Genomic DNA, 14,861 nt, shown 5'->3' on the forward strand with positions numbered 1-14,861 from the left:
CCTCAGAGTGGTACCAGAAGGAGAAGAGCAAGAACAAGGAATTGAAAACCTATGTGAAGAAATAATAATGGAGAACTTCACTAACCTAGAGAAAGAAAGAGACATACAAGCCCAGGAAGTGCAAAGAGTTATCAAATGAGATGAACCCAAAGAGGCCCACACCAAGATACATCATAATTAAAATGCCAAAGATTAAAGACAAAGAGAGAATCTTAAAAGCAGCAAGAGAAAAGCAGTTTCTTATCTACAAGGGAGCTACCGTAAGACTGTCAGCTGACCTCTCAACAGAAACTTTATAGGCCAGAAGGTATTGGCATGCAATACTCAAGGTAATGAAAAGTAAGCGCCTAAAACCAAAATTACTCTACCCAGCAATGTTATCATTTTGAATAGGACAGATAAATAGCTTACCAGACAAGAAAAAGCTAAAGGAGTTCATCAACACCAAACTAGCATTTCAAGAAACGTTAGAGGGACCTCTTTAAGATAAAGAAGAAAAAAAATCAAAAATAGGAATAATAAAAGGCAATAACTATATATTAACAATAACTGTATTTCAGCAATTACTTTAAATGTAAATGGATTAAATGCTCTGATCAAAAGATAAGGTAGCTGAATGGATAAGAAAGCAAGACCCTCACATATGCTGCCTACAAGAGACTCACTTCAGATCAAAAGACACTCACAGACTGAAAGTAAAGGGATGGAAAAAGATATTTCATGAAAATGCAAGTAAAAAAAAAATCTGAGGTAGCAATACTTATACCAGACAAAACAAACTTTAAAACAAAGGCTATAACAAGAGACAAAGAAGGACCCAGAAATCCCACTTCTGGGTATTTACTGAAAATAATGCTTTGAAGGAACATGTGTATCCATATGTTCATTATGGCAGTATTTACAATAGCCAAGATCTGGAGGCAACCTGGGTGCCTAGCAATGGATGAATGGATAAAGAGGAATATATTCCATATATACAATGGAATATTATTCAGAAATAAAAGAAAATTAAAAAGAATGAACTTTTGCCATCTGCAACAACATGGATGGACCTAGAGCGTATTGTGCTGAGTGGAGTAAGTCAGACAGAGAAAGACAAGTGCCATATGATTTCACTTACATGTGGAATTTAAAGAACAACGTAAACAAAACAGAAACAAACTCGTAGATACAGAGAATATTCTGAGGGTGGCCAGAAGGGAAGAAGGTTGAGGGCTGGGTGAAAAAAGGAAAGGATTATGTTTGATAGTTACAAAACAGTCACGGAGATGTAAAGTATAGCATAGGGAATACAGTCAATAATATTGTAATAACTACGTACGGTGTCAGGTGGGTACTAAATTTATTGGAATGATCCCTTTGTAAGTTATATAAATGTCTAATCACTATGTTGTACACCTGAAACTAATATAATATTATATGCCAACTGTAATTAAAAAATAAAAAAAAAATTTAAATTAAGTTTTAATTAGGTTTTTCAAGGTAGTCACAGAAGTCAAGAGGTTGAAAGAGACTAAGGGCTTTTGAATCTACATGACTCGGACTATAATGAAGCATCACTTCATGCTTTTTCTAAGCATGGCCCTGGGAGAGGGACATTTACCTTTCCTGCGTAGCTTTAGTGTCTGCAAGGTGTTAGCTTCATAGATGCTAATTATTTCCTTTAAATCCTCAGTCTAAACTCCAGGTACCTCCCACCAGGAGAATGGCATCAAGATGGGTCATGATGTGGTAATATCAGACGTGGTATTATTATTACCACAGACAGGGAATCATAAACCTGTGCTAGTTATCAGTGTAAGGGGCCGGGCACATAAAGCACCTTAACTTAGGAAATTCAGAGGCTAGCAGTAGAGACAGCCAGGTAAGAAATGCATCTCAATAAAATGGCATTAGTTTCATATAATGGATGCATTTATAAAATGAAGAAAGAACAAAGTAATGATACGATATGTGTATTTTCTATTGAAATGAGCTATTAAACCAATCAGGATAATATCACTTAATTGCTTCAAACTCTATATGTATATAGTTTTTCAGAACTAAAAAGGTATGCAAATACACAGGAGATTAAATTCATTCCAGAACAAACTTCAATTGCTACGTAAACAATGGCTTTAACCAATTCCTCTTTTCTTATCTTGATTTAAGAGAACACTTGAGCTTTTTCTTGGAGTTCTCTCCTTGCCCAAAATGTCACAACTTGGCATATCTCACTGGTCATTTTCTATTTCCCTCATCTGGAGAAATCCTGACATTCTTCTCCCTGCCCCATTGGCTTCAGATTCTTCTGGAATGAAGCAGTGTGTACACAGAGGCACATGTTCATACATAAACTATACAGAGAGGGTTTACTGTCAATCTAGAAGATTTCCTTCCAGCATCACTCAGATCCCCCGAAGTATCAAGTCACTCAGATGCCCATCTCCCTGCCAAGACATCCGCCAGCTCAATATCTCCAGCTACTTCTTTCTGCGTTTGATAACAGCTGACTTCAAAGGGCATTTCTATTCCATTATCTGTAAAAAGTCCCTTTGCAGACCCCCAAAGCAAAGCTTCTCAAAAGAGAGAAGCACTTGCTTATAGGTATCGGGGAGTAGGCATCCCAGGCTCCTCAGAAACACTGGAAGGAAGATAGCAGATCTCAGGATATGACTGGCTTCCTGCGCCAGACCTCCCGACGCTCCTGAAGGGGAGCCCAAAGAGAGAGGCTCAGGGCATTACCCCTGCCCTAGTCACTATTCTCAGCAGCTGGAAAGGACCTACCAGGAGGTACCTCATTAAGGGTTAAGTTCAGGTTAGTGAGTAGACGAATCCCTTAGCACAGGCCCAGCAAGAGGAGGTCTGCTGTGCTGAGGATGAAGAATGAAGTTTTCAATCACCCAAATTAAATCTTGCCTTCAACACCAGGCAGATGAAGTAAGTGTAATATAGTCATTGCTTCATCCTTTAAGTGAGCAATGCACCTGAGAATTATGGTTGGATCCATTTATCCATTCATATTTTCAATAGCTATCTACCAGATGGCTTTTACGCGTCAGGCTCTAGGAATACAGCTGCTAACAAGACAAGAACTTCCTCTGGTGGAGCTTATATTCTATTCTCATAGAGACGGTGAATGAAATAAGAGAACATGTTCAAGTAGTGATAAGTGCTATGAAGAAAAATAAGAGAGAATAGGGAAGAAAAAGGAGTAGCAGATAATTTTTTTTTTACCGTGGCCAGGGAAAACTCTCTGATGAGGGGGCAACTGGGCAGAGTCAGGATGTTATGAAGAGGTGAGCCATATAAACACCTGGGGGAAATCTGCAAAAATTGAGGGTGATGACTGGGAACCCTCCCTGCTCACTTGAGTAAAAAGACCCAGGATTCTAAGATACTAGCAAATTGTACTTTGCTAAAAGAGATTTCCCCTAGGGTACAAGTGGCATGAGAGCCTCCCGAAATAATGAATTGGTTAAATAAGGGGAACATAGATAAATGGCTATCAGATATTCTTATTTGGAAGTCATTCTCACAGATTTCAAAAGAATAAAGAGATATTTCATAAAGAGATAGTTTGCTGTGTGAATAATAAGTCTATCAAAAATGTTGGGGAAAACAGGGTTGCAAAGGCCCCGAGGTGGCAGCGAGTTTGCCAGATCTGAGGACCAGCGAGCGGGCAAGAGGGGCTGGAAAAGGGTGAGGGGAAGCGCGATGAGATAAGGGGCTGGACAGGATGCAGAGGCCAAATCTGGTCAGGCTCTGGAAGCTACAGCAGGAACTTTGACACGGTTCCAAGTATGCTATGACGCTCCTGGAAGATTTGAGCAGGCGAGTGATACCCTTTGATTTTTAAAGTTCATTCTGTCTGTTGTCTGGGAAACAGATTACAGGGCGTGGGAATGGAAGCCGGACATCAGCTGGAGGTGAGAGCAGCATTCCAGGCAGAGATCGTGAGAGCTGGGGCTCAGCTGGTGACAATAAAAGTGGTAAGATGTAGTCCAATTCCAAATATATTTCTTTCGACAATATATAGAGTTAAGATTTGTTAAATGCTCAGGGTTTCCCCTTTACTGCATTATGCAGTGTAAGCATTCACAACAGCTCCGATGGATAAGACACAAGGCCCACTTCACAGGTTAAGACTCAAAGGCTTAGGTTAATCACTTGCTTCCTGAGCTTCCGGGCCACCTCTGCCCAGCCAGACCTCCGTTCTAGGCAGCCCCTTTCCCTCTGTGCTCACATCCTAGATGGTGAAATCTCACTCTCATCAGCCAAATGACTTCATACTTCTGTCTCCAGCCCTCTGTTGCTTTGTCTCTCCAGGTAGGTGACTGTCTCAGGGTTCACACCCAGGTCAACTGCGTACTAGAATGGTCTTTTTCACCACCCCCCTAGACTACCTCCCAAACTGGGTAATGACACCATGATGAGTGGAATGGGTGGAATGGTGTACTTCATACTTGTTAAAAATACCAGGATATCTCTACCTCTTATGTCAGAGACTACACTCAAAATAATGAACATTCAGCATATGAATACAATTTCACCCAACTTCATTAAAATGGCTAATCGTTTCTGACCTATTATTGTGCTCTTTTTGACCGTCTTGCAGAAGTTTGTGTTTGTGCTTTCCTCTACTTGTTGTGTTTGCCATTTATTTGTCTTCTTGCTGGTCTTCAAATCTGGTTAATATTAGTGAATCACTAATTCATGTCTTGAGATAATACTTAACTGTACATATCATAGTTTTAACAACTATAGTTAAGAAGTTAAACTTTTTTTTCATGTAGGATTTTGATATCAAAGGAAAATAACTATTTCTTTAAATACTTAATAAAGAATCATGAGATATTAGAACCCAAAGAAGATTTTAGATTCATTCAGAGTGGTGACTGTCAACCATGGCTGGACATTGGAATTATCTAAAGAGTCCACTCCCTACATCAGACCAATTATACCCTAATCTCTGCAGGCATCTGTAATTTTTAAACTTCCTGATTCTACTGTGAAGCAACGATGGAAAAAATCACAAATCTAAACCAAGTTCCTCTCCAGAAGCCTCTTGTTCATCATTTTCAAATTAAAGAAAATGAGACCCAGAGGGGGAAGTGACTTGCCAACTGTAAAGCCAATTTGTGGTAGAACCACAACTGAGACACAAGTTTTCCTAACTCCCCGTTCACTTTGCATTTAACGTCCCCAACACGGAGGAACGGACAGAAGGAAACGGTGAGGGTCTCACCAACTGTAATCTTGATGATTGCATTGCTGATTCCAGTCCGTCATTTCTTCTGATTCTCCACCTCCTGTGCTTGCCCCAGCTGCCAAGCTAGTTTATTTAGGAACAGAGTGATGCAGAAAAGCTGTGCTAGGATCTCAGCGGCAGCATCAGCAGCATCAATACCGCCAGACGTTTCTCCTTCAAAGGAGAGCATCCTAGTGAGTGAGCATAGAGCTGAACACCTCACTAAATGAGCTATACAAAAACCCTGCTCTACAGCTACACATGAATAGCCTTGAACTAACTAGAGCCATATTCGGGAACATGAGCTAAGAAAGCAATCATGGCTACGTACCCATTATTAGGTACGTAAGGAGGTAGGTACAGCAGCATTGCTTATACAAGGGAAAAGTGAAAACAAAGAAATATCATGGAAGCACTAAGGAAATTTCAAAATGTACCCTTAAATTTAGAAAAAGCTACTAAACATATATGGAATATATACCTAATTTGATAAAAGTAAATAGGTATACACATAATGAAAAAATACTATAGTTGAGTTAATGATGGTTGTTATCTTTGTCTCTCTTTTTAAATGTTCCATATTTTCGAATTTTTTTGTAAGGCACAAGTCTTTCATTTAAAAAGATATACATATATAGATATATCTATCTATTTTTATATCTATATATCATCTATAGCTACATCTATATCTATATCTATATCATCTATATCTATATCTATATCCATCTATCTAAGCTGCAGGACAATAAACACATGCACAGAATTGTATTTGGCTACAACTTTGACACCCTGCGTCTTCTGCTTGTCACTAGTATGACTTTTTCCTTTCAGACCAAGAACATGAACCAGGCAACCCACTTCTACAAGATGACTAAACATTTTAATGGGAGACTCAAGTTAGAATCTCCCTGATTTCATTTTCTAAGAAAAAAATCTTTCAGTGTCATAGAACATTTTTTTCATGAAATGAGAGACTAACACATTAACATAGTCCATCCTTCTCGTCTCCGGGTTATTTATCAGATCTTATCAGTAAATACTGAGCACTTTCCATGCGCTGGGGACTTGCCTAGGCTTTGGGAACTTTACTAAACACACACACACACACACACACACACACACACACACACACACACACACACACGTCTAAGAGCTCTGCTCCTTGTGGCGCTTACATTCTGGTGGGAAGAGACACGATAACACGTTAATCATCGGGCAGTGGAGCATGGGGAGGGACAGGGTGTGCTGGGGTGTGAGCTCCTGGGAGAAAGAACATTCTAAGCATCTTTTTGATAAACAAAGAGGAAATTATCTCTTCTCTTCCACTGTTCTTTGGGTCATTTCAATTAAATTCCTGATGTAGGTGTAGTCAGTTCATGGCTACAGAATCAACAGACAGCATATTCTCTAGAAAGTGGGGACCCGGTGAAAGACATACTTAAGAAGAAAAGGGGGACAACCCCTTTGTAAAACCTCAAATCTTTGCCTTTTCAATAGTGCTTAGGCGGACTGTGTGTGTAAAAAAGCATTTATGATAGAGAGATACCAGGCTGAATCAGTTAAGAAACAAAACATTTCCTGGATTTTACCCAATATGTGTACTCATTACAAATCTTTGCCTGGAAAGGACATGAATAAGCCATACATTTAATACAAAAATACTTCTAATTGTTAAAAAAAATCTCTACTATGAAATATATGGTCACACTTTGAATATGAAAAAGCCTAACTGTCTAATACATAAGCTTTATTTTTATGACAGATGATGCTTCTTTCTATTGGGAAACATTTTTAAATATTGCTATATTACAGAATAGACAAGATATTTTTAAAAATGATACTTATAGAAATAAATTAATAACCAATGATTTTGAACCAGTAAAAGAAATTTAATTTTCCTCTCTTGCATAGAAAAACATATAAGAACTAGATCTAACCCTAATCTTAATATTTTAACTTTAATCCATAAAACACACATTCTGTCGTATGTTAAACTACCAAGTGATTAATCTATGAAAGTTATACCTATAGGTGAGGTCTCTGTTTAATAGAGCCGCCATAACTGCAGCTTAGCAGTACAATCGCACAGCACAATGCTGCCTTATTTCTCTGCATTTGATATTACAATAAAATCCTCAAGAGTGCGATAATCTGAACAGGATTTGAATTTCATTTTAATTCAGATTTAGCCCCTCTCAATTTACATTATCATATACATGAATTCCAGCATCACTTCAGTCACTCAGTAATAACTGAAGATCCTCCTTAGAGTATATAGAAGATAAAGTATCTCTTCTGGGGATAAACTGAAGCCTTTCAGGGGCTAGGAAAATACCAAATTCTTTATATACTAAGTTTCATGTCCAGAAATGTAACAAAAATGGTTAAGTTCCTTCTCAAGACTGTGACTGGTTTCTAAACAAATTAACCTTGCATGAGAGGCACAGTCAGTCCTCTATATAAAACTATAAGAATGAGTTATAAAGTCCCAGGTTCTTTCTAAACCTTTTCAGATTTCATGATCATAAGATCCCTTCCTTTTTGAGAAGCCAGGGGATTCTTATAAACAGAGGCATCAGGGGAAATGAAGATGGAATTCTTACTAAAGGTTAGAAGGTAGAAGGTAGGATTCCTTCCGAATCCCCCAGATATGTATTTCTATGAACTGAAATGAGTAAACAAGCCACACCATTTCTTGAAATGCCCAGACCATATTCAGTTACTCTGCCACTAATGTTATTTAACACTGACACTGAGTTATGGCTTTCGATAACAGAGTCTGGAATTCCTGGCTGTTGGAAATCTGTCTGCCAGTAGAGAGACAGGTGAAGAGGGCCAGTTTAGTGCCAAATAACTAAATAAAAACTAAATGGTGGGAGGAGGGTGAGATTGTTTTGGCGTGGGAAATTAAGACCAACCATAAATGAAAGCTTTTCTGAATGTATCTTAAGAGAAAAATGAAGCCTCAGCTCTTAGGAAATGTCTCTTACATATCTAAATGGCAGAGAATCATGGGGCTGGGGAAGGCCCATTGGGACCCTGTGCATGGATCCTGCGTTCAGCAATCTGCAACATTCCCGTTTCGTTTCCACCTGAGTGCAAGAGAAAGCTTCACATCCCAAGGAAACCTCTTCCGTGTCCTTTTGAATTTTTCCCCTTTACTAAACCTCCTTCCCGTAACCTCTCCTCACTAACCCTGATTTGACCCCATGAAGCTGAGGCCCAAATACATAAGCACTGGATCTAAGGCAGGGGCATAAGTGAGTGGAGGAGGCCAAGAACCGGACCATAAGATGGGATGGGGACTCAGGCCAACCAATGGGCACACGGCTCAGATAAATGGCCAGCCACTGGTCTGCTCCGTCCTCCTGTTGCCAAGAAAGAATATGGGCCCCTGTCATCAGATTTCCTGATAAAAAGCCAGGAATTTGAATTTTAGTAAAAATATTGCGATTTTTCAATGTATGAGGACTAAGTAGTGGGGCTCAAACAGCTCAGACAGATCAACTAACCAAACCTCTCATTTTATAAGTGAGAAAATGGAAGCGCAGAATAGAAAAAGTGACTGGCCAACACCAAAGCGTTAATCAGAGGCAGGTGTGGAGGAGGAGAGCCCCAGCCGTGACAGTGCGTTTGGCCTGTAGACCTGCTAAAGTGTTCTGAAGCAGGAATTGGCTCTAGATCATTTCCTGTATCAGTACTGTTACCACTGTCCACATCTGGTTTTTGTAGTATCCTTTCAAGTTGAGAGGGTACAAGGAGCAGTGGTAACAAGCACAGACTCAGGAGACAAACTGCCCAGGTTTACAAGCCCGCTTCTACCATTTACCACCTGCATGGCCAAATCACCTACCCACATATAGAGGAAAGAGCCTCAGTAAATCTCTTGAGTTGTCTCCTCCAGTCTTGGAGAAAATCCTAGAATAATGGGATTTACTCCATTTGGCGCCCCCTCATCAAGGGCTGAGCTTACTCCCCAGATAGTTACTGCAACCATTTCCTCTCTCTGTCTCTAAGTTACTATTAGGGACCTGGTCTCTCGAAAGTTCTTCCTAAGTGGCTAGATGTTTCGTTTCCTCCTTTCCCTTTTACTATGTACTAGACAAAAAGATGGCAAAGCCACTCTAAAAAGAGGGGGGAAATGTGTCATTTTGTCAAGATCACAACTCAGTCACAAACCTCATCTGCACTCTTAATGATCCACCATGTTTATGAGGTAGGTCGTTGCTATGATGACATTTCAATTTAAGCCAAGGGAAAGCACAAATGCAACAGGAGAATCCTAAAATGTTCACCAACCGTCAGAGGTACCTGGAGCACTCTGTCTCAAATCACAGAAACCACAGAGGTTGGCACGATTGCTTTGGTCTCTAAGGCACAAGAAGGTCAATAAAGGGCTCTTTCCGAAGGCTGCCGGGGCTTCGGTGAGCCTGGGGTTGGACTACCCAGTGTGTGGTGCCTGCGTGTCCCTGTGCGCAATGCGTATTCACGTTCATATATATTGACAGCTACGTGCCACCTACAGATGTAAGCACTATACGTGCATTAACGCATTTAATTCACAAAATAACCAACTGAGATAGATACTATTATTACCCCATTTCACAGATGAGGAAACTGAAGCCCCAAGAGGCTATAACTTGCTCAAAGATCCACAGTGCGAAAGTAGCAGAGCCAGGGCACTAATTCAAGAGGCTACACTCTTAATTAACCACTTTCCCAAATCGTCCCTAGAAATTTCTGACATCATTTTCCTCAGTTTATATTATAAGAAAGGTCACAGGCATCTAACCATCTCTGAAGAGATGATTTGGGTCTCACCGCCTTTACCTGCACCTGAAAGTTCACCTTTGGGGTTCTCACCTGGTGGAGGCCGAGACACAGCTTTTTATTTTGGCCTTCCTGTCACTCTTTCACAAGGCAAACTGGGGCAGAAGCCCCCACAGCACCAAAGAAGCTGTGTCTCACAGCCTTTTATAGGAGACATATCAAATCTCTGATCCACGGGCTTTTTTTTTTTCCCCATTTTTTTTTTCCTCTATTTTCTCTTTCTTTCATAGGACAAAAAGTATATGAGCTGAAAGAACAAATAATGGCTAGCAAGGGGGAAAGGAACAAAATGAAAAGCGGAGAAAGGATTAGGATTATATTAAAAAGTAGCTATTAGTCATCAGAGAAACGCAAATTAAAACTACCATGAAGACACCACTTCTCAACCATGGGGGATGACCCAAATGAAAAAGATAGATAATAACAAGTGTTGATGAGGATGTTGAGAAATTGGAACCTTCATACACTGCTGGTGGGAATGTGAAATGGTGCCGTTGCATTGAAAAACAATCTGGCAGTTCCTCAAAAGGTTGAACCATATGGTTGCCACGTGACCCAGAAATTGGGTCACATACTCATTCTTAGGTATATACCCAAGGGAAATGTCCACACAAAACTTCTACATGAATATTCATAGAATTATTATTTTTAATACACAAAAAGTGAAAAGGATCTAGATGTCCATCAATTGATGAACAAATAAAATGTGGTGCATACATACGATGGAATATTATTTGGCCACAAAAAAGGAATGTAGGACTGATACATGCTGCAACACTGACAGACCTGAAAATACCATGCCAAGTGACAGAAGGCAGTCACACAAAAACATCTATTACACGACTCCATTTGCATGGAATATTCAGAATAGGTAAACCATATATAGAGAAAGAAAGTGGATTAGTGGTTAACTAGGTTAACTAGGGCCAGGGGATTAGAGAGTAACGAGAAGTAACTGCTAATGGCATCTGGTTTCTTTTCAGAATTAGTGAGGAGGGCTGTAAAAGCCATTAAACTATACTTGAAATGAGTGGAGTGTACGACATGTGAATTGTATCTCAATAAAGCTGTCATATTTTAAGTAAGATTTAAAAATGGTTTAGAAAGTAAAATTTCTAGTCTTTGTGAATGAGAAATCACAATTACAGAAGTGGCAAAACCCCAAATCATTTAAGAAGGAAAGGGGTACAAAAAGAAAGGCTATACAGAAAGGAGAATTTCCATTCAACTGAATTCCAAGATAGTGGGTGTGCTGGGTCATATGACCCCAAATGCATAGCTCGTATATGATGGGTTGCATCATTCTAAATTCAGATCTTTTCCTCACCCGAAAGCCATCAGTTCCAAAAATAAAGGATTTAGAGGAGAGGTGAGATTTTTTTTTTTTTAAATGCAAAGGCTGATATTAACTTTTTAGAGACTCTGAATTAAAAAGCTCACAAAGGTAAGGATTCTCTGGTATACTGAATCCCATGTTCACAAAATAAGAATATTTGATTAGCATCTAAAATGTATTTCCTAAAATGAATTTAGAAATCTCACTCAAATTTAACTAGAAAAATTAAAGCCATCAAATTCTGGAGTTAAGTGTAAGATATTCACAGCCAGACCAGTGCTGGCACTGTTTGAGATTCAGGCAGAAGAATTTAAGAGTAAAGTGAAGGGTTCGCAAAGCTACCCAGTCATGCATCTCCTTGTAATGAGACTTAAGCAGAAATCGATGCAATCTTTGAGTAAAGTGAATAGTCTCCTAATGTGGCAATATATCAAATGATACTATGGAAGTTTCATGACTATTAGCAGATACAGCATTAAAACATTTTTTAAAACAGAACAATTAAGTAGCAGAGAATTTCCTTTACATCTTTTAGTCTTTAACTTTCAAACTATTACTAAGCCCTTTACTCCACTGGGTCTTAAATCAAGCATCATTTGTGCAGAAAATCAGCTTACTGCTTTCTTTAAAAACAGGCGAGCCATTAATTGATCCAATGTGTTGGCAGTTCTGGAGAACCCTTTTAGACAGAAACAAATGATGCCTCTTAGTTTGTGGAAAAGAAGCCAAGTTTAAGATTCCATGCATGTGCACAAAGAAACATTTAAAGAATCCTGCAAAATCAGCCAACGAGCTTCTTGGCAGTTAAAGGACAAAACAAACAAAACAAAAATAAACAGAAAACTTCCTTCACCCCCCAAAGTTTAAATATTAAATATGTTTATTTAAAGATACTTCATATGACTTAAAGTGCTCTTCTATAGTCCTTAAATCCTTGAATATTATAATTTAAATAGTGCTCCTATGACTCAAGGTCATAGTATAATCTTTTCCCCTACAAAACTGTTGAGCTCAAGAAAGTATAACATATGTTCCTAAATGCACGATTGTAACCTTTCTAAGGAGTCTGCTACCTCCCCACCTCTTCGGTAATTAATGTACTGCATTTTTCTGGCCTGTCAGAAGCATTGAACTGTCCCCACCCCACTCGTTTGTGTTAAGGTTGACAATTTCCTCTTCTAAAACACCTGTGGTGATTACAAGTGAGGCAAACCACTTGTATATTTCACTAATCGGTGACATGAGCTCTGGGAATGAAAACCTGTCCCCAAAGAATGCACCCCCTACCCCATGTAGCCAAAGCTTGGTGTTTAATTTCAGTAGTGTAAGTGTTTATTACAATCTGGCTTTATGAAAATAATGTTTTTGATGAGGCAACTCAAGTCAGAAATACATCTGTTATTTCGACTCCGTGCTTTTTCTTCTGGATATCAATCATGGCCTCAACCCCGGAACCCCTCTATGTATGGATGGAGGGCCCACTTTTCCGGCACATAGAAACAAGTAGCAACCCTGGGCTCCAGGAGGGGAGTCTGCTAAATCTAGCTGCTTGCGCTGGCATGCCTGGAAAGGACTTCTTGTTCTTCCTGCCACGGAAGCATTGCTATGTCAGTCATGGAGCAAATCGCGAGTTTTAGGGCAGTAACATATTTCTAGTTTCGGCACCTTGCGATCATTAAGAAAAACATTCTTTCTACCCTGAAATCCTCTCATTCTCACAAGCAAATCTTCAGCATAATTAACTTCCTAACCAAGCAAAGGATAATGCAACACTGTAAAGTAAATATAACTTTATTGGCCACCATGCTCTTCTTGGCTTGGTGAAGATTATTATTATTTACCATCGTGCCTTCCTGTCAGCTTCTCCGGATGAGAGCTTGGCAGAGCACAGGGCTTTTCTTATTATTTATAACGTGTGTCAACTCCACTGGGGGCGGGGGGGAAGGGGGGGACTCAATCTTCCACGGAGAACTGAAACCTGACTTAAGCAAGTTCGTACCAGAAACCCTACCCCACCACCTGATACACAAACGCCTGCATGAGGTGTATACCTAGAGCACACGGCCGAGCGCAGAGCTGTTATCGGATCTACCTGTTCCAAACAGGTGCGGGGCCGGTCACTGACCGAGAGCAGTATCCGAGTCTTGCCCCGCAAACCCCATCTTTCAGGACCTCCTTGGAGAAGTTAGCCCACCTCGGAGTGCCCTCGTCCGAGCGGCGCTAAACTGAACACACCCTTTTTAGTCCCCCAAGACAATTAGCTCTCTCTTCTTTGTAAACCCCGCGAAGTGACGCACAGCAAAACTTAGCAGGTCCAGGGAACAGAGACGTGTCTTCTGCAAAGCACAGACTTCCCGGAAAGGAGCCAGGAGCCGGGTGCGGGATCCTTCTCCGCGCCCCCATCCCCGCGCGTTCCCCTCCCCCGCGCCCGTCGGGGCCGCTCACCTGCATGGGACATGGTGATGGTCTCGTTGGTGTTGGAGCCCACGTTGAAGATGACCACGGCGGAGGCGTTCTGCAGGAACGCGTTCCGGATCTTATCCCTGTACGTGCAGTTGCCCTTGGGGATCAGGGCTATCCAGTTCTTGCCGTGGGCGGGGGCGGCGAACTTGGTGTTGGGGTCGCAGGCCAGGCGGTCGTGGGCAGACGTGGCCATGACCACCTCCCCGCGCGCGTCCTGCTTGGGCGAGTGCTCCCCGTAGCGCCCACACTCGGTCTTCTCGGAGCGCAGCTCGGGGCCGCCGCCCGCCGCCGCCGCGGGGTCCGGCGCGGGCTCTGCGTAGGTGATGTTCACGAAGGCGGTGTACCATTCCTCCTTCTCGGCCACGGTGAAGTCCAGGCAGAGCAGATGCACGAAACAAAAGGAAAGCAGCCATGTTGAGAGAGCCAGACTGCGGCACGCTTGGATGAGAGACATTGCCATCTTTATCCGCCGGGGCCCCCACCCCGCCCCGCGCGCCCTCCCCGCCCCGTCCCTCCTCCCCGCCCCGGCCAACCCCGGGCCGGCCGCCTCTGCCCCTCGCGCTCTGGCTCCTGCTCACTCCCGGGCCCGGGACCGGATTCCGAGCGGGCGGGTGGCGCCGGCCCCTTCCCCTTTCAGCCGGAGCGCGGCGGTAGCATTTCGCTTCCCGGGCACCGGCGGGGCGCGGGAGGTGGGGGCGCTCGGGGCTTGCGGAGGAGTCCAGCTGCCGAGCGTCCTGCTCCTTCGCCCGACTCCTCCCCCTCTCATAGGGGTGGCGGGGGGCCCGGGAGCGTGCTGGGTGGCGGCTCTGTGCCCGCCAGCCCCGGCGGGGGCGGGCGCGGCTGCCCGAAGCCCGGAGTGCTGCGGGGGGGTGTCCCGGCCGCCGCCGCCGCCGCCGCCACCGAGCGCTCGGCGAGCGGCTCTGGCTGCAGGCGCCGCGGCCGCTTCTGCTGCGCGCGCGTTCCCGGGGGCTGCGGGCGCCTCGCTCCTCGCTTCGCCGGGTG

At 42.4% G+C, this 14,861-nt stretch overlaps 1 protein-coding gene across 2 annotated transcripts in view; it reads right to left on the reverse strand.

Annotated features, from left to right (window-relative positions):
- RNF150 (ring finger protein 150) overlaps positions 1-14,362 on the reverse strand; it is a 181,170-nt gene extending 166,808 nt beyond the window's left edge. The window contains exon 1 of one of the 2 annotated variants that reach the window (XM_039875831.1): positions 13,842-14,360. In XM_039875831.1, the coding sequence (XP_039731765.1) occupies positions 13,842-14,319 (478 nt within the window). In that variant the 5' untranslated portion in view covers positions 14,320-14,360. Of the gene's footprint in view, positions 1-13,841 lie in introns of both variants that reach the window. The other variant, XM_039875832.1, reaches the window with a different exon arrangement.
- Positions 14,363-14,861: the final 499 nt, after the last annotated feature.

Source organism: Pteropus medius, unplaced genomic scaffold (genome assembly GCF_902729225.1).
Source record: "Pteropus medius unplaced genomic scaffold, Ma_sr-lr_union100, whole genome shotgun sequence".
NCBI classification, from domain to species: Eukaryota; Metazoa; Chordata; class Mammalia; order Chiroptera; family Pteropodidae; genus Pteropus; species Pteropus medius.